Here is a 24,690-nt window from a genome sequence, read left to right on the forward strand (position 1 = left end):
GCAGTTTTCTGTGGAAGTGATCTGGAAGTGAGGGTTGGATTGTGACTGTGTTCACCTTATGTATGCTTGTGAAGCTGATGCCATCGAGTCTTGGGCAGGAGGCTAACAGTTTGGAGAGGCAGCATATAACTGTACAGGTAGAAATAAATACTCTGGGTGTTTACAGGCAGAAACTAACCTGGTTAAGAGGGCTGAAATGCTGTTAAGCGAGGTGCACGCTGATGCTGTTCCACCCACCTGCTCTGGTTTGTTAATGCTTCGGTGGCATTCAGCTTTAGGTAAAATTTAACTGAAGCATCCCGTGTTGTAGATTTTAGCAATACAACCTTGACCTTTCCATCTCAGTGGCGTGATGGGTGCTCTTTGGACGTGACTGTAACTTTAGTGATGAGAGTTGGGCTGTGTGGGCAGCAATTTGGGGAGGGTGAGTGGGGATTAGGTGGGTTATGTCTTAATATAACTGCTTGCTGCAGCTAGCCCTTTACGTGCTGGCACTTTATTCATCATTTACTTGCAGTTTGCAAAGTTTATGGGACACAAGCTGCCAGAGGCATAGCGTTGCAGGCAGCTATCTCTCTGGCACAAAAATCATACTTGCTCCTCCTCAGTGAAGCCCAAAAGCAAAATCCTTATCTGTAGAACTGCTAGGGAGGACTTCTTTGCTCTTCTGCATGCTTTCCTGGAATGGCTGTGTTTGCAACCAGTGTGCTCCCCTCTTCTCTTTCAGGAGATGTACGTTGGGAGGATGGGAAAGTCTCTGGGACCGTCTACAGCGGTGAAGAGAAGCTCACCCGTCTGCTCGTGAAGGTGAAGTGCCAGCAGTCTAACCTGGCATATTTGCACGTATTTTTTTTAGCAACTTCAGGGTGACCAGAAACCCCTCAACAATATCCCAGCATCTTTCAAGATAAACAGGGAGGATCTGAAGCTCAGATTGCCCAACTCTGAAGACAGAGCCTAGGGTGAACGTAGGTGGAAGGGGAGTTATTAGCAAAGTGTTGTAGCATTGCAAAACTGGCCAGGTGGCGGTCACTGTGAAAACACTGTAGAGATAACTAGGATCCAATCAGATAAGATGTTGTTTTTGAGTCTGAAAGTAAGAAGCTGAGTACAAGTGAATTGGAGGCTGGTCCTGACCTTTTAATTTGGGGAATGATAAGAGGCATAAAATTGCCATAGATAGCTTCAGCGAGCCCCCTGACTGGTGTAACTGCTCTAGGCTGGAGAGAAAGCACCCTTGGCTGTCCTGCTTCGGGGTTGCTGGAGGACTTTAGCCATGAAACAGCTTGATTAAGCAAAACAGGATTGGTCTTGGTATAAGCAAAAAGAAAAAAGTAGTTTGTAAAACGTGTTTGGCATTACTGTGCAGTCCAAATCGTGCAACAATGGGGCACTGGCATGTTTCAGTGCAGTCTTTGTTAGGTCTGTTTACCTAGTCTGGAACCTTTCCCTTTGAGAATGCTGGAAAAAAAAGAAAATTGAACAGCCCAAAGGTCTGTTTTTAAGAACATCTACTCCAAGAGGTTTTTTTTTACTAGAAAGGGAAACCTGGCCTTGCTCCTGGGAACAGCTTTTATACCAGTAGTAATGAGCTCTGTCGGGTGGTTGCTATTGCTGTTTTCTTCTGCCCATTGACATTTTCTTTGCCACTTCTGGGGAAGCATAAAGCTCAGAGCAGCCTTTCTAGAGGAGCCTCACCTTGGATTGAGTGTTGTGGAAACATTCCCTCTGTCTGTGCTCATTATTCGCTGGCTTATTGTGCAGTATTTCTTTCAACATCCCTGTGGTTGCTTTTTGATCGCGGCTGCAGGAGGCTGGAACTGGCCTGTTGCAGCCTTTATCCTGTGAGCCTGAAGTTGCAGAATGAGCATGAAATACTGGTTTCCACGGCCACTTTGGTTGTGGAGTGGGTGGGCAGCTGTGCTTTCCTAGCTGCTTTGGAATTACCTTTTACTATTAAACTCAAACTAGTTCTGCAAAGCAAGTTTTTTACAACTACATGCTGGCCTGCTTTGCGTAAAGCAGTCACAGGGCATATATATACCTGAATTTGGTGAACAAAAGAAGGGCAGATAATTGTGTTGTTTTTAAAATAGCTAAACCATTAGCAATATTGCTTGCTGTGAAGACAGGGTTATGTTATATAATCATTCCAGAGGCCAGAATGCTTTAGAAAAACAAATGATTTCACCCCCCCCCCCCCCCAACGTAGCTTGTGGTGTGTACTCACAGCAGGAGAAGGTACTGCAGATCTGCGGATAGTCTTTATATACTGTGCACAGTGAGTTCCCAAACCTGGACCTCTTCACTATTAATCCAAGGCTTCACCTGCAGGACTAACTTTCTGTCTCTGTTTTCTGAAGGTGTACGAAGAGTTTGCCTGGAGTAATCCTCTCCATCCGGATATATTCCCTGGTTTGAGGAAGATGGAAGCAGAAGTAGTGAGGATTGCCTGTACTCTCTTCCACGGGGGCCCCAACTCTTGCGGTGCTGTAAGTAGCTTGTGCTCAAGTGCCACGTGAGCATTTGGATACTTCTGACTCAAAGTGCAAATGCACTTTCTGCTCTCCATCCAGCTCTGAGACTGAGGTCACTCTGGTAACGGTTCTGGTACGTGCCATGCCAGCGTAGCTGTCCAGGAGATGGTTGGTAATTGCTCTTCTCAGGGAGGCTTTATGAGAGATGATTTAACTCCAAGTAGTTCTTAAATGATGATTTACTTCACCTGTTTTTTCACACCCTTAAATGAGACAGGCTTGCTGGCAGTAGGAAAAGAGACCCAGTGTAATGTACCGTAGAAGCCTGCCTGCTTGTCAGTGGGGGATGCCAAAAAGAGCAGTGCCACTTCGAGTAGCTCCCCTCAGGTTTAATCTGTGAGCCTGCCAGAATGCTGAGACTGAGGACAAGGCTGGCTGGCTGGTCACCAACAAGCAGCTTGAAGCATTCGTGATCAAGCGGGCATGGCACTTACTGTCACCCCTCCAACTGGAAAGCTGGCTTTCCAGGCTTCTGTGGCCTCCCAGGGTGGAAACCAATTTTAAAGCCTCCACAGAATTCAAAGTCAGAGTCCAAATGTGTGCCCTCACGCTGATGTTTTCAAAGTTCATCAAAGAACAAAAGCTGTCAAGTTGTACAGTGAATTATCACTGCACTCCTTCCTCTTGGTTTGCCTTTTTGGTGGGAATTGAGTTCCTCAGGTAGGCCACATTCTCTACCTGTCTGTGGTGCCACAGGACAGCGAGGTCTCATCTCCTAGCATGGTGTTTGTGTGCAACTGTGACACAAAGACTGCTTTATAACGTGTAGAATAATGGTTATATTTGTGGGGAGAATCCAGATGAGCCTTTTCAGAGGCTGAGTGTGACATGATTGCATCTGTAAACATGCCAGGGAGGTGGAAGGCCTGCAAAGGCTTAAGATTGATACGGGAAGGCAGCGTTAACATGGGCTTATGGGGTGAAGTGGCACTGAATAGGCTTAATCTGCCCATTGGGAGCTTGGCTGTGTTGAGGAGGTAGGTAGAAGAGCCTTATGGTAGGGGTAGTTGGGACCAAACTCCAGCTGGACTGAAGATGGAACTTGACTGTGCAGTAATGTAAGACGTGATTGCCTTCGATAGCAGGAGGTTGCACCTGGTGACCTGAGCTGTCTCCTTGGTTTTGGGGTTCCTAAACCCCCCTCTGTGCTGGGAGAGACTGTATTCCTGGTGCCACCCTTGAGCCTGGAGAAGCAGCGTGCCTCCTGGCATCTAAAAATCGTCTGACCTCTTCTCCTTGCTGACTTGCAGTGCTGAGACTGTCTGTGGAAGGGGCAGGAGGCTGTTAAACCTAGTCTTTATCGATACCTGCGAAGCTGATTGCAAGTCAAATAGACAGCTCTGTGACGCTTATCACGTGCCTGGAGAACTTTGCTTGCAGAAGTCAGCAGTGCGAGTTCAGCTTTCGTTATGCAGGGTGCGTGTTGTAAAAGTGTCAGCCTTGGCCCCCTAGGTGCTTCCACTGAAGCTTGGAAGTAGAATTGTGTGGGAGGAGAAATTCAGAACGGTAAAAAGAAAAAAACACAAAGCCCCAAAACAATCAGACAGTGATCACAGGCAACGTGAGACCTGCAGGCTCTCTGGGGAATCCCACTTTTCCCTCTGCTGCTTCCTCTTCCCCTCCTTTCGGAGGATCGTGCTGCAGAGCCGCAGCTGGGTCGAGCAGAAGCAGTGAACGGGGAAGCGTGCAACCTGCCATGAAGTCAGCCTCTGGCTGGTTGAGCAGGCAAATTTGCAGGGTCAGAGGGAGGGCTGAAAAGCTGATTGGGTGGAAACAGAGGATTAATTGCACCCCTGTAATTATCTTGTCCAAACGAGTCTCTCCAGTGGACTTTTTACCTTCCTCCTGCGTTGCCCTTCCTGTCTGAGCGTCCAGAGGGGCTGGCAGTTCTTGGACAGACGTGGGAGGAGATAACAGCTCACGTGCTCCTCAAGCACTTGGGCTCAAAGACTTCTTTTATTTTCTTCTCCCCAGAACAGACTTAGCATTTCAGAATGATTTCTGGAGGTTTGCACGGTAACAGCCATTTAAAAAGAGCGTTTTCTCCAGACCGCAGCTATTCTTTGTCTCTGAAAGGCCTTGCTGTAACTGGTAGCTCAGGCTGCCACAGTTACGCTTCTGTACCCAGCGAGGCTGTAAAATAGGGATGGCCAAAGCAGGGTGAGTGTAGTGCTGCGAGTTCCTTTTATCTCCAAATCGATCTGTTCAGCAGGTACTGCGGGCTTTTTCTACTGAGAAGGCTCCTGCTTCACTGAATTCAGCTTCTGCAGTGCTGTAAACTAAAACAAATGCTTTCTTTCCTGAATTCCACTGCCGTTCTCTGTGAGGAGCAATGGATGTGTGTCTGTTGCCAGGTCCCTGTCCGCTGGATTTACTAACCTGATGGAAGCAGTGGGGGCTGCCAGCCCAATTTTGTTAGTGCCTGCCTCCCGAAGGTAGATGGAGCTTGGTGGTGTGTCCGAAGAGCTCGCTTTGTGGGGTGGGAGAAGGAGAAGTTTGTGCTTCTCGTGCAAATTCACTTCCTGAGAGCTCTGATTTCCACGATAAGGAGCAGATCAGTGCTTTTTGGGGCTGATACTCAGGTGCTCAGTCTGGGAAAAGCCGCTCAAAGTGACAACTTTGCCCTATTCCCAGGGCTTTCGGCAGCCTGGGCATCTCGGCACGGTCGTGTGGACATCCTCCCAAGCAGCATCTCTGGAGAGCAGTCTGCTTCTTCCTCGTGGAAGGTTTTCGGTGTGCTAGGTGAATGTTAAAACACAGGGCGTCACTTCAGATTTCTGAACGCTAAATTAGGCGAGCAGCTTGCATTATTTACAGCAGGTGCCTTTATGTGAGCTGTGGGGGCTGTAAGTCTCTGTGTTCAAACCTGGACATAAAAACGCTAACAGTTCCCTCGTGGTGGGGGCTGCTCAGGCATATGTTTTGCCTTAAGTTTCACCGAGAGGTGTCCCAGGTTTTTAAGCTGTGCTTAAAAAATAATCATTTTCAGCAGCATACAGATGCTTCCTATTTATCACCAATCACTGCGTTTGCCCTTTCTTCTAATCACACAAGAGCAGAGGGACAGGATTTGGTGACTTTTTTGGCTGCCAGGAGATTCTAATCACAGCTTTATCTTCCATAAGCAGGTCACCCTGAGAGGTAACTGGGGGCATTTACAACCGGCAGGGTTACAGGGGTTTTATGCGAGTCTGCCACTACGCTGTAGTCATACAGAGGGTTGTGGTGTATTCTTGCCCTAATGCTGCCTTAGAAATCAATTGCAGCTCACTTTTATTCACAGCTTAGGGAAACTTGGTCAGTTTTGTCTCAAGGGTCTGGATGGATGCGTTTGCTAAGGTGGAATTCCAGCAAAACGGAGAGACCCCAAGCTGAGCAGGGTGGCTGTTGTGTGCCTGACAGCTTGACAGAGACTGCAGGTGGCATGGCAGAAGAAATCCCACAGCAAGGGCTGTGCCTCTTACTGCTGTTTGAGTGCTGAGGCTCCAGAGCACTGGGATTTGGAGGGAGTGAGTAACAGAAGGGATATACCAAGTTTAGAGAGCGGTAGGGTTAGGTGCTCTCTCCTTTTCCTTCCCGTTTGGAAAATAATAAACACACTTTTGTTCTTGATTTATTTATTTGCCTTTCTCCCCACGCTTCGCCTGGCTTTAGCAGATAGCGCAGGGCTGGAAAGCTGCTTAAAACAATGCCTGTTTCCAGCCCTTTTCCCCGTGGCATCGCTCGTGCCTGTGCACTTTCATTTAGGGGAGGGAGGAGATGATGTGAGGGCCATTGGCCAGTGCTGAATCACTGCGTGCTGGCCAGCTGCCGGCGTGCCGCGGGCGGTGGGAAGCTGTGTCCTGTGACTGTGATTCAGGCTCTGGCTGGGGCAGGACGAGCTCGCAGGGAAGCTGATGGAGCCTCTGGGCGAGGAGCAGACTCCCTCTGCAGGTGTAAGCCTCCTGGGCCAAGCTGCGTCCCGCTCCTCTGTCGCATCTCTGTGGTGTGGACTCGTCCCGGGATGGTTTAGGAAACTCGCCTGGCTGAAAGTCAGCATTTCGAGTGGATTTTCAGCTGGAGCCGCTGGCTGAGCGGGCTTGCTGTGTGGTCACGTACGTGCCTGGGAGGAGGATCCATCCTGGCACTGATCAGCTGGTGAAATGTGATTCTGACCTCCCCAGAAGTGCATGGCTCAACATTTGTGTGCAGGTGAGAAGCCAGGCGTTGAAGACAGGTGCCTGCTGTGTAAAGGTGAGAGGCTGGCACACAAATAAGGCTGTTTCAGAGGCTGCCTTCTGAAGAGCAGACTAGAATAGGGTAGAGGTAGGGGCTGGTTGCTCAACAAGGAGCAGGCCTTGTCCCATGAAGTGTCTGGTGCTCGGTAACGCCAGCCCCAAGATCCCCAGATCGTGCCCAGCAATGTTTTCACAATCGCCGCAGTGCTGTGAGCGATGTTGCAAGCAGTGTCACAAGCAGGCAGTCATTCCGCTCCTCTTCTCCCACCCCGCAGCGGCGAGGGAATCTGTGTTACGCCGGCTGTGATTTTCCAAAGGTAGCTGGCAGCTCTACAGATCCCTTTGCAAGAAGGGTTGAGAAGTGAATGACACAGCCCGTAAGCCGCTGAAGCTGCTGTGCTGCCAACTATTTACTTCGCAATTAATGCAATGATTTCTTTATCCAGCGTAGGGCTTTTCTGCAGCAGCTGCTGCTTTACAAAGTGGAGAGGAGAATAAAAAAAGCAGAAGCTGCCTGTGGTGTGACAGTCACTGCCACGCTGCCTGTGGTGGCAGCTTGGATCACGTTAGGGAGGGACGTGGCAGGCTGCTTTTTGTGCCCGTGAACTTTGTTCCTTATCGCTGTGCTTAATGTTTAGTCGCTGTCACGCGTCTTCCTTGTGTTCTGGGGTTTTGTGGCAACGTCAGCTGGGAAAAACCAGGAGAAAACGCAGACTAGCAGATGTCATGAGGCATACTAACGTGGTTGCATCCTTCTTGTGGTCGCTTGGCATTAAAAGCGAGTGGCAGTTAGTTCAGGGGGATGGAAAATCAGTCCTCTGTAAGCATTGTATGTAGCTCTTGCTTCCTTTCTTCCACCTGAACTACGAGCACCTGTTGTAGGTACTGGCTGTCCCCAGGGTGCAGCTCGCCCCGTGCAGCAGTAACAGAGGGAAGCATTAGTGCCTGCAGGCTGCTTGCAAAGCCAACCTCGTGTTTTACGAGGTTAAAATTTTACCTTGGCTTGTGCCTACGCATCTCTGTCCCTCGTGCACCCGGGACTCGTAAAGGTTTGCGGAAGGTAGTCCTCCCATTTGAGGAATTTCTTCTTATAAAGTGTTCCATTTATTTGCCCAAAGCTCTTGAGTGGGCAGAAGTGAACTCAAACAGCTGGTGTGTGTTCCTCCTTCTTTTCACCGCCGTGATGCAAAAACCCCTTGCTCACCTTTGGTCAGGGGGAAGAGGGCAGGGACAGCATAGATACCAAGGGACGAGCTGGGGAGTGTAATGCAGAAATTGCTTCTCGGGTCTTGGAGGGCTTACGAGCTCCAGCCTGGTACTGACCGGGCCTTGCCTGGCCCCTGCAGAGAAGGGGCACAGGGGCTGTGCACTCTGCTGTGCCCCAGCTTCTGGGAAGGTTTCTTAGGCCAGGAGCAGCGCCAAGCCTGCGCTGGCTCCGTGCCTCAGCATGGCACTGCTCCAGGCCTAATAAACCCTGCTGCACTTCAGTTAGCTTAAGACAGAGTCAACTTCGTTGTTCCTCGATCCGCGGCATCATTAATCTGCAATCCAGATCAACAGTCCCCAGGTAACCAGGGGCTAAGCAGGCACTTGGAGTTCGGTGAGGAGTGGTCCCCTCCGCCAGCCGGCGACTGCAGTATTGTCCCCTCTTGTCAGGCATCTGTGTGTATTTTTTTTCTGTGTTTTCCCTCCTTTGAATAGCAGAGGCAACGCTTAAATCCGTGCTTGCCACCTGAACGTCAGAAAGCTGCCTTCAGCTGCTCAGTGGCTTCTGCTGCCCTTGAAAACCCGACTTGTCCTGTGCAGCGTTTCCGCGCAGAGATGCTGTGGCTGTGTTCCTTCTGCTGTTTCCCTCTCCTGCAACGTCCACGTCAGTGGCTGTTTTTCTCTGTTTCCTTTCACGACAGATGACGTCTGGGGGCACTGAGAGCATTCTGATGGCTTGCAAGGCGTACCGGGACCTGGCTTACGAGAGAGGCATCAAACATCCAGAAATGTAAGCAGCGCCTTTGGGGCTTGGTTTTTGCTGGTGTGACTGGCTGTTCCTCTGTGCTGGGGTGGCTGCTAGGCCCCCGTAATCCTTCATTTCATAGCCTGTTACCCCCACCTCCTTGTCCATCTTTGTCTGGAGGCCTTGAATGCAGGAGGAAAAAAAAAACAGGTGGAAGGGAAGGGTGCAGAAGCACGGGAACTGTGAAGCAGCCTAGGATCCCAGGGGTGGCTGTGGAGCTGGTGTAGCTGTGCCACGCACGTGTGTTTCTGCAATACCTGCATGCAGCTCCAGACAGAGCCTGCTCATCTCTGCTTCGGGCCCCTCTTGAGCTAAGATTGCAAGGCACTTTGATGTATTTAAGGGTTTTGATTTTATTTGGATCAAAGAGGGTTTAGCCTGAAAACCCTGGGACTGAAGTCGGGTCTGATTGGAGCTGAAATGGGAAACTGTGCTAATTGTTACACTGCTAATAGGAGATTTGCTCCCCATAACGTGCTGCTTTTTCTAGACAGTGCATCAAAAATGTTTCTCTGGTTAATTGCCCAAGAAAGGAAGACACAAAGAGAGATGAAACACTGGTGTTCATCTTCTGCTGAATTCCTGTGGCTCTTTTCTTCCCTCTCTAACATTTTTGCATGGTGTTCAAGGCCTCAGTGAAGACACGATGCCTCAGAGAACAAGGTTTACAGAGGCAGTTCGGTCACTGCTGTTGGAGATGGGAGACATCAGATGTTAGGTTCATTTGGTTCAAGCTGAGGTGCTGCCAGGGCTGAAGCCTGCGATCTGTTGCTTTTCTAGGTTGGTCCCAGTGAGTGCTCACGCAGCATTTGACAAGGCAGCCCACTACTTCGGACTGAAGATGATTCACATCCCCTTGACCAAGGCTATGGAAGTGGATGTTCAGGTACGGCTTCAGGCAGCGTGGCACTCTTTCTGTGGGAAGTGAGCATTGTTAGGAAATCGCAAGGAATCTACCTGCCCAGAGAGGTGAACTGTAAGGGAAGAACAGTGGGGAATAAACACGTGTCGTTGCATACAAAATTTTGTTTGAAATAAGAGGATGGGATGTAAAGCATCCCTTTGTCCTAGCTCGTTAATTTAGAATCAATTATGTATGTCAGAAATAGCCACAGGTTTCAGATGAACGTGTTTGTTTGTTCATCCTCTGGTACTTCCAAGTGGATGAGTTAAGTGATTCAGCTGATGTCTGCTCATGCTTTGTAGCTCATTGCTTTGCTTTCTGTAGGCTTTGGTGTGTTAGCTCTTAAGACCAGGTGCTGCATGTTTTATTTTTCTTTTTTGGCAGGGTGACACTTGGTAAATGGCATGTGAGCATCTTCTCTCTTTAAATCTTCAGGCAATGAGGAGAGCTATTTCGAAGAACACAGCCATGCTGGTCTGCTCTGCTCCCCAGTTCCCGCATGGGATTGTGGACCCGATTGAAGAGGTGGCAGAGGTAGGATGTCCCTGGGTGCTGTGGCACTAAAACTGGTGAATCCTTCTGCATAAAAAGTGTGCAGGGGGGTCCAGGATCCCAACCAGTGAACGCGTTGGGAGCAGCAGACTGGTTGGGAAGGTCCTACTGCCATTAAATCGGTTGTTAGTCAGCAGCAGGGTACGTAGGACACAATTTGAGGAGGAATATAAGACTATCTCATCTTGCACTTACTCAGAAACTGCTGTGGGAGGGTGGGCTTTAAATACCAGATATTACCCCTGGGCATTGTCAGAAAGCTGTTTGCGTGGGGCTTGCAGACTCGAGCTGCTGCATGCAGCGTGCCATAGCAAGGCAAAGCGACAGGCCTTTAGCTCCTGCTTTGTCTCTGATCTGCCGCGTCTGTGCCACAAACTTGTGTAACTGAAGGAAAGTACTGCGTATGCGACTTAGACCTCTGCTGCACCCTCTGCGAGACAAGCCAAAGGGGCTTGTCCTTTGATATCTGAGAGGAAATAACAGCGAAGTAGGCCACCTTGTAAAAATGCTTTGATTTAGGGCCTACTGGTTGTAGCAGGCTCGGTGCAGAAGCTGGAGGAATGCAGTGTGGCGGGGGGAGGAGGAATCAAAGGGCTGGGATCTCAGTTTTCAAACGCGCCTTTTGTTTTTCTTCCCATGCTCCAGTTATTTATTTTGTATGTGACCAGCAAGGGGCTCTGACCCGTCTTTACGTTTGGATCATGTCGTTATACTTTGCTGTGGATACTGCTTTCAGACCAAGTTGTCACCTCTCTTTGTCACATAGAGCAAACTACCAAAATACGATGTCTTTTCCTCTTGCTGGCCATCTCTACACATGTGCAAAGCAGGAGAAGGCTTTTACAAGTAGCCAGCCCTTCCAAAAGTGTCCAGAAAAAGTTCAAATGTGAAATGCAGAGTCTCTTTAGTGGAGTTCGGGTACCCCACCTGCCTCATTTTTGTCCCTGATGGCGTGTTACTCACCAGTGCCTCTTGTTTGCTGACAGCTTGCAGTGAAATACAAAATCCCCTTCCACGTCGATGCCTGCCTGGGTGGTTTTCTCATTGTTTTCATGGAGAAGGCCGGCTTCCCTCTAAAGCATCTGTTTGACTTCCGCGTAAAAGGCGTGACCAGCATTTCTGCTGATACCCACAAGGTAAGGCGGGGGACAGAGAGGGTCTTCCACGCTTTTATTTGGGGGGAACGACTCCTGATGCCATCCCTGGTGCCAAAGGGCAGGGGTAAAGGCTGCCCTGTTGAGATGCTTTGTGCAGTGCACCAAAGGATGAGCAAGTGGCATCTTGGTGGTCGTATACAAGAGGTGCTGCTGAGCCCTCCTGCCTCTTTTTAATGCTTTGTTGCCCCTTGCAGTATGGCTACGCTCCCAAGGGTTCCTCTGTGGTGCTGTACAGTGACAAGAAGTACAGGAGCTACCAGTTCTTTGTGGCACCTGACTGGCAGGGGGGCATCTACGCCTCCCCCTCCGTGGCGGGCTCCAGGCCCGGTGGGATCATAGCCGCCTGCTGGGCAACCCTGATGCACATGGGAGAGTCGGGCTACGTCGAGGCCACGAAGAGGATCATTAAAACTGCTCGGTTCCTTGAATCAGAGTAAGTGCCTGCCTTCGCTTCTTGCTTGGACTCCTTAACCCTGTTCTGGGCTCCCTCTCCCAAACTGTTTTTCTCTTGCAACTCTTTTTTTCCCCCTAGAGAAGCTATTGCATGTTACCTGCTAGGTGGGGATCCACTGGGCATTTAGAGGAGAAGATGCTTTGCTTACATCTGGGTTCTTCGCCCTGTGCCAAGTTGTTGAGTGGCCCAGAGAGAAGGGATGCTGGCATCTTTATGTAGAAACTCTTGAAGCAGTCATGGCTGAGGGGAAGTCACTCAAGATGATGAAAGAAGGGTTATAATTTGTTGGGATGGCTGCATTGCTGTGTGAGCTGATGGTCTCTGCTGTGCTGTCCTCCCTTGCCTCTCTCCTCACTCCTTCTCCATCCCTAAGCATGCTTCAGGGCTTAAATCGCCCAAGTCCTCTGCTAAGTCCCAGTGGCCTGTGCTGGTTGCATGATTTTTGGTGGGAATGTGCTCTAATCTGTTCCCCTCTCTTCCTTTGAGGCCCCAGAGAGATGGACAGAATGTCTGACCCCTTTCTGCTTTTTCATTGTAACCATCCTCAGTCACTTTTTTTCTTTCTAATGTTCCTTCAAGGTTGAGAAAAATTGACAGCATCTTCATTTTTGGGAAACCCGAGGTGTCAGTCCTCTCCATCGGTTCCGACACTTTCGACATTTATCGATTATCTAATCTGTTAGCTGCAAAAGGATGGAACTTAAACGTCCTACAGTTCCCACCAAGGTGAGTTTGTGGTCCCGGTGGGAGCCATCATTCATTGTGGAGCAGAGGAGCAACGTGCGTAGCCAGGGCATGCAAGAAAGCTGTCGTTAGGCCACCTAGCTCTCGTAATTTGCTGAGCGTTGCCCGTTATCTTATAAATTGTGCGTAGACTTTTCCTCTGTGGAGAGGCAATTACGTTTGGAGTTGCTGATACACGGCAGCAGTAGTTATTTTAATGAGCCTGGCAGAGGGCATATCTAAGGCTCTCTTTCTGTTTAGCTCTGTTTAATACAAGCAGAAATATATAAATAGCTGGGATTTTGTCTCATGTCAGCAAGTGAGGGTTTGTAGGTGTTTATTTTTTGTTTAAATATCTTCTTCCTGCCCACTGAAGATGAAGGTAATTGAGAGAACAGCGACAGGCTGATCATTTTCAGTGATCTTTCCACCCTGATGTAAAAGGAATGCTTGTCAAAAACTTCTCCTGAGTGGGTAGAAGTTGCCTTTCTGTGGGTGAAAGGGGCAAATGTTCTAAGATAGAAACGTTCTAAGATAGAGCTGCACTGAAAAAGTTTTAAACTTGCAGCTAGCTTGAGGAGGAGTCTAGAGAGCCTGAAGTAATAGCTCAGAGGTGTGAGCAGCCCTGTTACTTCTGGTGAGTGCCAACTTCCACGCTGGGGGTGGCTGACAGGTTACCTAGACCTTTAACAACGTGTGCTGATGTCAGGAAGGGAAGGGGGAGTTGGCATTTTGCAACAGAAGAGCTCAACTTCCCGCAGCTTGGGTCCAGCAAGTATTTTTCAGGGATTACCTTTAATTGGAAGGGAGCGGATAATCTTCTCCCTTAATCCCACTAGCACCTGATTTTAAAGAGGTAGGCAGTTGTCACTGGCCAGGGAAGAACTAAATTGCTGTATGTACACGAGGTGGCTAATCTCTCCCTTCTCCCCTCTCTTCTGCCTGCCAGCATTCATCTCTGCGTTACGCAGTTGCACACGAAATCAGGCGTGGCTGAGCAGTTCCTGAAAGATGTCAAAGACAGCATTGAGGACATCATGAAAGACCTCAACGCCAAGACCACAGGCATGGTAAGGAGCCAGGATATAGCGAGGGCGTGTTGGGTGAGCGTATTTCCTGGGTGGCATTAATGACCCCACGTAACGACCTCTTCTTCTCCGCCTAGGGAGCCATCTACGGAATGGCCCAGTCCATCCCTGACAGGAGCCTGGTAGCGGAGATTTCTCTGGCCTACCTGGACGGCCTGTACAGCACCGACGTTCCTGGCGGTGAAAAGCACATGAACGGCTCTCCTGGCCACCACTGACTGTAGCACAACTATCGGTGCCTTGCCAGCTAGCACTGGGGTGGTTTTAGAGGAAGGTTTCCTAGGGAAAGAGATTGCAGTATAAGCCTTTGTTCCTACAAGTACAGGTCTGATGGCAGCTTGATCTCAAAAACTTCATTCCCCATCTCTGCCTGCTCTGAAGCCTGCATTATTTTCACACTCAACTTCGGTTTTAGGGCTTTCCTTCCCTTCTCCCTGCCTACTTTCATCATGAATTGAGCGTCCATTCCATGACTCCAGGCTCCTCAGGTATTCTGTGTATCACTTCATTCCGTGCTGTTTCTTCTCCTCAGACGGTGCATTCAGCCGGTGTCCAGCCAAGCATTAGATTTGAGTTTCCATGTTGTGTTCCAAGGCTTCAATCTTCCCTGAAGTTGAAGGTAGAAAATAAATTGAATTTTTTTTTTTTCTTTTTAAGTATTCCTCCAAGCTACTGCATTTAACAAACCATGCTGGGAGCCTTATACCTACGTAACGCAGAGTTGATAGATTGGCAAAGGAAAGATGATCATGTAACTTTTTAAAACCCCCTCTGGAGATCTCAGACTGCAATCAGTATTTATTGAGGGTGTGGGGGGGAAACAGCACACAATCCTTTTCTGGAATCTCTCCGTTTGAATAACAGCAGAAATAGAAAGCAAGTGGGTGGTGTACGGAGAGGAACTGGATGGTACTGAAAATCCTAGGTACTTAGTATCTGTTTTGCTTCCCTGCCTCTTCAAGAAGACATGCATTGACCACCTAGAGTGCTGTTGCACCTTGCACAGTTCTGGAGGGATGTGCAAAACAGGGATTTCACGGTTCATAACTTGAAGGCTTTGCACTATCTCACAATGCTGTAGTCGAGTCAGTGAAGCCCTAGCGTGTATCATGGCTAGGGACTTAACGTGCAAACGTATGGCACCAAAGCTGACTTTTTTAAAAATAAAAACAGAATCCTTTAGTATAACAAGGTGACTTTTGTAATCGAAAGTAGTAACCTGTCTGCTCTTTGCACTGATTCTTTTAAGGCACATTCTCAAGAGGGCATTCACCATTGTGCCTTGATGCTTCTCTGGCTTTCTGGGGGATGCCAGGGAGGGTTTGAGGGGTCAGCTGTTGACTGACCGCAACATAACTGCGGTTTCCTTACGGTACTATACTGAAAACAAAACCTCAAAGGCAGACTGGCCTCAGGTAAACTGTGCTTGCCCATAAGGCAGAGTAGTCGTGCTATTGAGCCAAGTCCCCTCACAGTATTACAAAGACGCTGGCAGAGCTGTGAAAGGAAGGAGATAGGATGCAGTAAGCTGGAGGTAGTCGAGCCTTGGGCATGTTTTTCTCCGCTGTTTTTGCTGTGAAAGTTTTACCACTGCAGCTTGGGAGGCAGTTGTTGCCTTTGGGATGAGCTAGAACCTCTTGAGTTGTTAAGCAGCGGTGGAGTTGCTCCTGCAGGGCTTTCCTGTGTGTTTTCTCTCGGCTTCTGGCATGCTACCGAGAGTTTCCCAGGCGGAGTTCAGCACCTGGAAGACGACTTCGTGCCATGACTGCAGCATCTCTGCCGAAATGGGCTTGTTAGCCCCAACCTGACCCCCACTGGCTTAACGCAGCTGAAGCACACGCTTGCTCAGTAACTACACAGGCTGAGGAGGCTACTGACCAGCCGCTGCACACCCAAACCTTGGGCCTGGAGAGTGCTGGGAAGAACACTTTCCTTTTTTAACAGGTTTGTTAATCCTCAGCGCTAGGAGGCAAAGCGTTTTGGCCATCTCCTGTCACGTTGAACTGATGGCTGCAATGCATGCCTCTGAGCCCTTCTGAAAACCCCGCGTTCGAATTGCCTGATAGTCTCTCGGTGTGTTACCAGCCCTGGCAGTCAGCGTTTGTGTTGGACCTATTTATTCTGTTAACGCCTTGCTAACGTGACTATTGCTGCATCTCTCGGTTTGCTGTACTGTGGGGAGAGTCTGAAGGGTCCGTCTGCTGTGACGGCTCTCTCTGAACCAAGGTTTGGAAAACAAGAAAGGAGGCTACTCGGTTTGGTTCTGCTTTAAAAGAAAGGGGGGGGATGGATTAGGGTGGGGTAAAGGAGAGGAAAAACTCCCTCCTCTGCCCTGGTGGCATCTCCCCTGAGGAAGTGGGTGGATCAGTGCTCCATTTCACATTTTTGGGTGTATTTGAAGATGTTATTTGTAACTCAGCGTACTCCATTCTGGACTTCACCTACTAGTAATTTGTGGGTTTAATTGTTCGATGTGTATACGTTCTGTACTGTAAATGTAATCCTGTGGTCGGGAACAGGCCACTGTAATTTACTGTTGTGTAGTCTTTATTCATCCTGGTCACCTAACATGTAATCTGCATCTCCTTTATCATGCCTAATGGTTTTAGAGAAAAATGAGATTAACAGGCTCTATAATTGTCTCAAGAAAGAAAAAAGGACTGGATTACGATCTGGAGGGACTTCTCCCAACTGTTAATTCCTGCGAGATTTCGGACTGGTCAGTTTTTCCAAGCGCGACACTAAATTTGCTACTCGTACAGAGCACTCCCAAGGGAGCTGGGTGCTCCTAGGTACTAGACTGAAGAATATCCAGTTGGATGGGCCAAGAAGAGATGTCTGTCTTCATGCCACGGATTTCATCTGCACTTTTCTGGTGACTTGGGGGAATGGAAGGGTTGCGTACACCACAATAATACCTTGCCCAATAAATTCATTGATTTTTTTAATGGACGGATGGGATGAGTTTCCTCTGGCAGTATTTGATATTGCTCTGGTTTGCCACTGTAAAACTGTAAGCTGAAATAGCTGACGAGATGGTGAAAACGGGCCTGGTTTGCATTAAAATGGTGCATTGAGCTACCTAGGCTCATCGAACTCTTTATTTTTCCATTTCAATGCTCATTTGACTGGATGGGGACCTGTTGCTTGTGATCTTTGCTCAGGTGCAGCCTAGTCTGTGGCAGGGAGAATGCTTTATGAATTGTGTTAATTCTGCCCGAGAGCTGCTCTTTTACTCTGTCGAGATGAAAGCGGTGGCTGTGACTTCCTCTTGCGAGGTTCAAGGGTGCCAAAAATTGTATACGTGTAAGAGCAGTGGGTTTCCTCCTAAAGCATTATGGAACTTGGAGGGTTGAAAAAAAAATAGTTGGGTGTTTCTAGTATTTCTCATAGGATGTTCTGCTGAGAACAACTACTGTTGGTTTCACAGCAAATCCTTCTTGTTACTAGGAGAAAAAAAAGGGGGGAGAAATTCAGGCACTGCCTGAATGCCAAGGCACTGTTACAGAGCGAAGATCTTACAGCACCAAGATCTTACACCCTGCTGCGTTTGTGCCTGCTGGTTGTGTTTTCCCCGTGGTTGTGCCTCGGGTCTGATAGTTGCATTTTAGCACAAGCAGTTCTTATCAGATCTGCTCGGGGTTTTAAACAGTGCTCTGATAATCTCATTCTCTTTCAGACTGCGTCCGCTTGGAGGTGCGGGCCTGTGAAGGCACGTGCCTCTTCTCCATGCTGCTTCGAGAAGCTTTTCCATGGCAGGAGCACCTTCCTGAGACAGAGCCGTCAGGGCAGTACCTGGCTTGGGAAAGCCCGTTGGCGTAATTCTGGCAGTGAGGCCACCCTCTGAACGCGTATCAGGTTAACCAAGAGCTTTATTGTAAACACTTTGAGCTGGTATCCTACTAAAAGCCGGTTACAAGAGGGGAGAGATCACATGGCTGCTTATAATACTGCCAGAGGGAGGTTAAATTAATAACCACGTTGCACATCACCGTCGTTGGTGTGGGATAAACCAAAGGGTCCACATAGCACCTAGTGAATAGTAAAGCTTATTTTGGTACACAAGAAGCAATCACAGTGAGCGGATGGGGTCAAGCTCTGGAAAGATGTACTCCTGCAGTGGTCTAACCTTACTCCTGGTTAAAGGGCATGTCTCCTGAAAGCCCCTGAGGCTCGGCAGCCTGGGCACAGGTAAAGGGCTTAAGCACGGAAGTGGTAAGGTCGGAGATGGATGTAAGCACAGGAGGAAAGGCTTCCTGGGTGCCTCCATCCATCTGAACTGCCAAGCTGTGTGTGGCAGGGAGCTTGCTGTGGTCTTAGGCAGTCTGGGTCTAGGCACTAGCTTGGAAATAAGTGGGAGAAGGCTCGAGGTGCAGTCGTCCAGGCGAGGCGTGGGTTGTGGCTGCGGCAGAGTTGATGTTTGGCTTCATGTGTCTCTCTCTAGTCAGGACAGGGAAGCTGCAACCTGCTCGATGAAGCTGGCCAAGTTGATGTCTCTCTCGGATAAGCCCGTGCACTCGTGGGTGCTCAAGGTGATGTGAACCTAAAGCAGACAGACAGACCGACTGAGTGCTGCTGGCAGAAAGAGCAGGAACAGGTTCCCCCAGTGCTGCAGACAGCTCGCATCCGATGAGGCACGTAGTGCTATGACTTTCTCCACCCGTCAGCAAAATTTCCTGGGGTGGGAGAGGTATTCAGGCATTTCACGTGGTTTTCTCCTTGGCCACAAGCAGTGACTGCTACCCCTGCATTGGTCGTGGCAGCCAGCTATGCCTTTCAACTCACCATCCAGAAGCTTTTCCCCTTGCCTTCTGTTTCTGTTACTGACCCAAAAAAGCCAACAGCTCTGGTGCCTGCTTACACGTGGCTACTGCTCAGCTGGGCAGAAACAAAAGGGGAGGAAAGGGGCTGTAGGTGATGGCTGTAGGCTGTCTGTGATATGCCAAGGGAAGGGGTCCTGCTCATCTGCCCCGGACTTGCTGCTGTCTTATGCCTCGCAAATGGGATCTGCTCCCTGAAGAGCCCTGTTTGTCCCTGTCGTCCTTGTTTCTTACCTTATTGTACACGTTGAACCATTCAGGGTGGTGGTCCAGTTTTTCTGCCTGTAGAGCCACTCTGGTCATGAAGCCGAAGGCCTGCCCAGGGGAGTAAGAAGGAAAGTTAGCTCTGGACCACTTATCTTGTGATGTGTTGTCGTTTACACCATTGCTATTGATTTTATACCCTATGTTTCTAGGAATCCAGGCAAATACAAGATCTGGGATGTTCTGTATCTTTGTTGGGGTTTTGTATGGGCCTTCCTCTTTTTGGGGATCTTTTCCCAGGCAGGCATTGTGCCTGGCTGAGTGCTTTGGTGTCTTGGGTGGGTTTTCTTGCTCAGCCATTCTGTTTGGGGAAAAATGGAGGGGTTACCGTGGCTGAAAACCGAGTCACCTGCACTGTAAAATCTCGCTCGTACCCGGTTGAAGTCCTTGAAGTGGAACTCTTTGAAGATGGCATCTCTTCCTTCCACCTCGTTCCACCCCACGGCTCTCAGGTTTGGCAGCAGCTGCTCCCTCTCCTCCGCGCTCAGCCTGTGGGCTTTTCCTGCCTGGCACCGGGGAAGGGAAGAGGAGCAGGTCAGCACGGCAGAGGTAGGATGAAGCAGATACACAAAGAAACGGGCAGCCCATGCATTTTGGAGTTACAGCTCTGCAGAGGCAGCAGCAAACTGAGTGGGAGTGATATGTGTGTGTGTGTGCAGACCTGAACCAGGGGCTGCTGAGCATAGGGGATACCAGTGCTGCCCTCTGCTCCCCACCTCGGGTACCTTTCTGCACATAGCTAGGTCAAGTGAAGTCCAGCTTGTCCCTTTTGCTTTCTGACCTGCAGTGCCTAAAGAGCGCAGCCTCCTGGGACGCTCCTGCTGTGTGTACATGCTCGTTACAGCCCGAAGTACTAAGAAATGATGGCTCTGGGTGGTTAAGCTCCAAAATGCATAGTATATTGCCCCTCTGCCTCAAAAAATCCGTATCTGTAAAGGCTTCTGGAACTGAGAACCGCTTGCTTTTGAGGTTTGTGAGGTACCCTCGGAAGGAGGAGGACTTTAATTGCAGGGCAGCTGTACCGGAGACCAGAAAAAAAGTGGCGTGAATCACAGAGATGAGTCACGCTAAGTTGGAGTTCAGCTCCTTTTCCTTCAGTCTCCCTTATGTTAGGATGGGTTTTCAGAGGCTGTTTGTCCGCCTCTTAAGGGCAGAGGGCGGGACTGTGATTTAGCATTGTCTTCTGCTCTTGGGCAGAGCTGTTACCTTTTAAAGGGGGGCGAGAGGGGGAAAGCTGCAGTTCATGGCTTGAGCAAGTGAGTATGGGCAAATACAAAACTGAAGCTGGGGGTTCGTAGGGCTGGGGGCTGCCTGAGCTGCTGTGACCTTCTGGCCCGGGGGGAAGGCAGGGATGCGTGTGCAGAGGTGTTGCTTTTCGTGGAAGCCGGTGTCCTGGCAATTAAATCCTGTCCTAAGGGTGATCTGATCGTTAACGCTGGGGAGGATTGTTGTTTCACGCTGCCAAAGACCAGCAGCTTTTTGCAATTTGCTTTCCTTTGTGCTTTAGGGCAAACCACGGCGAGTTAGGGGTGAGTCCCAACAAACAGCAGCCCGCTCTTTCTTGTATTTGCCCAGCTGCTTAAGATGTTATTGCTGAGCGCCCATCCCCAAGCAATGGGACTGCTGAGCAGAGAAGGCATCCTTTTCTCCAGTTTAACTGCTCACCGTCAGTAAAAATACAGAGGGATGGCTGAGGAGCTGATGTTTTTTGTGGCCTTTCCTTTGTTTTTTGCACTTTTTAAGGAAGACTGGGAAAGTCACACCCTGTTCCCATGTTCCTGGAGGTGCTAAGCCACCTGCCGGGGTGGCTGGGCTGGATGCATGCACGGGATGGACCTGATCCCTGTGGCTGTGTGCATCTGGGAAGAGCCTTCCTTGCCTGTGCAGAATGCGGCCCCGCTGCCGGCGTGCAACGCCCGGTGCCACCCTTTGCTTTGTGCAGCGCTTCGGCTGGCCCTGCTTAATGTCAGCCGCTCCCGAGCGCCGGATTTCGAGGGCAGGTAGTGAGTAAACACTGCTCAGAGCAATAAACCCTCAGCCGTTGCCCTTCCGTGCCGATGGCGCGATAAGCCAGGCGCAGGTAGCTTAGCAACTGGATAACGTGGGGACAGACGGAGGCTGCCTCTGCGCGGGGCCGCGGGTGGGGGGACTCCGGTGGCAGCGCTGGGTTTTGGGGCTGAGGGCTGGAAGCTGCTCACACACCCGTGGTGGGGAGAGGGAAAGGTGGGCTGAAGGCCGAGGTGGTGCTTGCCCGGAGCAGAGGGGTGTCGATGTTGGGGTCCAAGCGCTGATCCCCAGGCAGAGCGAGAAATGAGGCTGCCTGGGGGACACGCAGCTTCCTTGCTTTCTGAACCCGTCGTGACTGCACGGGGGGAGCCATCCCCGGGGCTTTTTGTAGGCCTGGCTGAATTCTGGCTGCCAGACCGGGCAAGAGCCAGCTTGTGGCAGTCCCCCTGCCTGCAGCACCCTCCATGCCCTCCACCCCATCCTTCCTCCCCTTCCCCCCCCCCCCAGAGCCTCGGCCGCCTGCTGTTTTGGTGGGTACAGCATGTCCGTGCTTTCATGTGCCCTTATTTCTTTACACACACACGCTTTTCATTAGGGAAACACAATTATTTTGTTTTCTTTTGCTGGCTTTCCACTACGAAGGCATTGGATTTTCTTATTTTTCTGCCTGCAGGACACTATTGTGCAACCACGGCTAAGGGACCAGCATGGGAAACGGAGAGCCCATCCCTAAGGGTTTTCTGGAGATGAAACAACCCTCCCTGCCCAAGTCAGCATCTTCCCTTTTAAGCGAGGCTCCTCACCTAGGGAAAAAAGGTGAAGGGGACAGCCTGGCATGAGTGGGACTGCGGGCAGGGCTGGAGTTGGTTGTGAAATAAGCCCCCGCTGCCTCTTGCTCGCCTCCCCTCTGCTGTGAAAAAGCTGCTCGGAGCCCACGTGGGCCGTGCAGATGGAGCACGAGTGGGGCTCACACACCTAAGGTAGGATTTGAGCAGGGGCCACGCTCGCTGCGCTGACAAACCTTTCCCTCCCCCTGCGAGGAGCCAGCAAGCTGTGGCTCTGCTAGCTCAGAGCTGCCCGCGTTACTCATTAACCACAGCACAGAGCTCTGCTCCTTCCTCCCTCTCCTCCTGCCTCTGAAGGGCTGCAGCTGCCGCCTTAAACCCTCCTTCCCCATCCTTCCCCAGCGAAGCAACAGCCGCGTTGCCCGCTGGTGGCTTACCATCGCCCGCCGGTGTCCGCGGCCTCCGTCCCCGGTCTCGGCTGGGCGTTGCGTGCCGTACCGGAGCCCGACAGCGGGGTTGGGGCCACGGGAGGCGTGGCGAGGGGTCGGGCCCACCCACGGCGGACCGCTGCCCGTGCCCCACGCGTTTCCCAACGCCGCCCGGCAGCGGTCGCCCGCCCGCCGGGCTCGGGGATGCTGGAACACGGCCCCTTGAATCCCCGCGTGGGGAGCGGTGGTCGTCCTGCTCTACCCGTCCCTCTCCCATCGGGATGTTTTCCTAACCCGCTGCAGGACGGAGAGGGGCAGTTACAAGCCCCCGGGTGCTGCCGGCAGCACGTGTGATGAACTCGATGCTCTCACGTCGCTCCGTGCAGTGACAACCACAAGCTTGGGGCTGCGTTGGATGGGGACCGCCTGGATTACTTCCCAGCCCGGTGATGAGCCGGGTTAACGCGGGGACTGTGCGCGATACAACGCCTCTGTGCATTTTCAAGGCGTTTCCTCCTGTTGCTGAGGGAACCGTGTCCGCACGGCCGCTGCGCGCTGTTCCCCAGCCCCAGTTTGCTCTCCAGGGCTGCCGGATTTGTGCCCACGTCCTGCGGGTTGCCGCCTGCTAAACCCGCTCACGTGGTGGGCAGTCTTCCAGTGCTGACAGTTCAGTGCCTTGCTGATGTACGTGGTGTTGTGCAAGCCCAGCAGGTAGTGAGGACAGAAATGCAGCACCCCGCTACACCCTGATGCCTTTCCTTACCCTTGAGCCAACTAATTTGGGGAACTTTTCAACTCAGCGTGACACGCGCCCCTGGTAGATACTCATACATATCTTGTTTTCCACTTTCAGAGTTCTTGAGTGCCACAGAGACTATTTGTTTCTCCAGCAGGCGTGCTAGAGGGAAGCAAATCCTTCTGCTGTGGTAATGAAAAGGAAAAATGAGAATCTTTTCTGTCCTGGGAGAGCCTCTGCCTCCGCCCAGGGAGAGGAGACTGGGAGGGGAATGTAGCACCTGGGAGGACAATAGTTGTCTGCAGATATGAAGCTGGAGGCTTTGATATGGAAAGCAAGAGGGGTGTCGTACTGTTTTCAGTAATGAAATCAGGAGGTGGGATTGTTTGTGGGGTCGGGAAAGGCTCGCCGAGCATTTTCTCGGCGTCGGTTTGAATTGCAGGGCTGGCACTCCGACCAGCAGAGCCCCGGGGAAGGGCCCCTGTAAACAGTGGGGTGAGCAGGAGGTAGGTGAAGCCATGTTACAGCAAAGGGGCGGGTGGAAGTACGGATGCTGGAGGTAACAGCTGTGTCTGAGTGGTGTCAGCTGCAGTCTTCTGAAGCAAGCGCAGTGGCAGCCCTGATATTGACTTGTCAGGGCCTCAGACACACCTTGGTCAGGTGGCAGTGCCTCTCCTGGGCTCCCTTTTGATTTGGAGAGGGGGGGGAGGCGATCTCCCACCTCTCACAGTGCCCTGCTTTCCCTCTGTGGTTTTTGTTGCAGCCCAGCTGGGAGCTGATCCTGTTTGCTTTGCCAAGGCACGCTGCCAGTGCAGAGCAATTGACAGACACCTCAGCTTGTTAAAGGTGAGAATTTCTGTGGTTGGAGAACATCAGGAGAAAAACGATTAATTATACCGTGCCTGCTGATTACCCAGCTCCTTTGTAATGCCATTTTCTCTCCTAGGTTATAAATCAGCACTTAACTAGCAGCCTTACATGTGAGATCTCTCTCTGGCAGAGGGACGTGCTTCAGCTGAAAGGTGTCAACAGGGCAGTTGTGATTTTCCTCTGTGTAGGTGTGAAATTGTGCCTAGGCGATCCTCTGGCTGTCTCTGAATCCTGTGCCTCCGAGTGCATGAAATCCCCCTCTGCACTGCTTTAATTTTCCTTTTAGAGGTGGGACTCCTTAGATTTAATGATTAACTGAGCGCTGTTGGGCGAGGTGTTTGCACAGAGGAGTTTGCAGCCCTGTGCAAGGGGCATGCCCCTCACTGGGAAGAGGCTTCTGCTCTTTTTTCCTCCCTTTTTGCCTCGCTTAGAGCTGTGTTTTTGGGGGGCTAGGTCAGTGGCAGCTTAACTCACAGGCGCATTGCTGTAGTGTACCCATGGGGGCTTTCATGTGTTTGGACGGAGCTCTCACATCACTAACGTTTGGTTATTTCTGTCCATACCTTGTAAACAAAACCCGGCTTGCTCCAGAAGCTGGGGATCCTAGGACCCCCCAGCACAGCAATAAGTGTTTCTTGTTGTTTTTTTTTTCGTATTTTGATTTATTTTCTTCCCTGGTCTGCGCTGGCTCCTCACTTAACAGCATCATAGATCTGCTCAGCATCACCTTCCTGCCTGGATGTTTTTCCAGGCATCCCTCAGGACCTGCTGACCCGCGGGGTTGGTGTGAGCATTAGCGTGGTTCGAGTCATGGTAAATTCGCTCTTATTTTCGCATCTTGGGCTCTCTCGAAAGGCAAATGGGATTAACCAGCGCAGAAAGAGGTGGCTTCTGCCGTCGTCTTTGCCGTGGCTGTCAGGAAAGCTGCTGACCCAGCTCTGCGATGTTCGCTGATGAAGGGCGGGTGTCCTCCAGCGCTGCGCGGGAGGCTTGTCGCATCCAGGAGGGGCCCGGTGGGGTCACCAGAAAACAAATCAAGGGGGGGTCTGGGCTCAGAATCCATGGAGGCAGAAAGGAGGAGAAGCTTCGTTTGTGCTTGCCCTCTTCTAGTGTTTCCTAGGGGCACTCCTGGCTGCA

At 50.8% G+C, this 24,690-nt stretch overlaps 2 protein-coding genes and 1 long non-coding RNA gene across 3 annotated transcripts; 2 read left to right on the forward strand and 1 right to left on the reverse strand.

Annotated features, from left to right (window-relative positions):
- Positions 1-372: 372 nt before the first annotated feature.
- Positions 373-16,724, forward strand: SGPL1 (sphingosine-1-phosphate lyase 1). Its single transcript, XM_035329580.1, has 11 exons — positions 373-439; positions 728-807; positions 2,364-2,492; positions 8,662-8,750; positions 9,546-9,651; positions 10,105-10,203; positions 11,208-11,357; positions 11,573-11,811; positions 12,412-12,558; positions 13,505-13,625; positions 13,721-16,724. Exons 1-11 carry the CDS (start codon positions 388-390, stop codon positions 13,859-13,861), a joined length of 1,353 nt encoding a protein of 450 aa, XP_035185471.1. The 5' UTR covers positions 373-387; the 3' UTR covers positions 13,862-16,724.
- Positions 16,725-17,497: 773 nt separating this feature from the next.
- Positions 17,498-22,112, reverse strand: PCBD1 (pterin-4 alpha-carbinolamine dehydratase 1). The gene is made up of 4 exons (XM_035329590.1): positions 21,957-22,112; positions 19,102-19,233; positions 18,698-18,778; positions 17,498-18,186 (listed from the first exon to the last, which is right to left on the reverse strand). The coding sequence occupies exons 1-4, from the start codon at positions 21,957-21,959 to the stop codon at positions 18,088-18,090; spliced, it is 315 nt and encodes a 104-aa protein (XP_035185481.1). The 5' UTR covers positions 21,960-22,112; the 3' UTR covers positions 17,498-18,087.
- A 214-nt stretch (positions 22,113-22,326) lies between these two features.
- On the forward strand, positions 22,327-24,017 carry LOC118168887. Its single transcript, XR_004751837.1, has 3 exons — positions 22,327-23,059; positions 23,447-23,529; positions 23,630-24,017. It is a non-coding gene; the product is annotated as an uncharacterized LOC118168887 (long non-coding RNA).
- Positions 24,018-24,690: the final 673 nt, after the last annotated feature.

This window comes from Oxyura jamaicensis, chromosome 6 (genome assembly GCF_011077185.1).
Source record: "Oxyura jamaicensis isolate SHBP4307 breed ruddy duck chromosome 6, BPBGC_Ojam_1.0, whole genome shotgun sequence".
Classification (NCBI taxonomy): Eukaryota; Metazoa; Chordata; class Aves; order Anseriformes; family Anatidae; genus Oxyura; species Oxyura jamaicensis.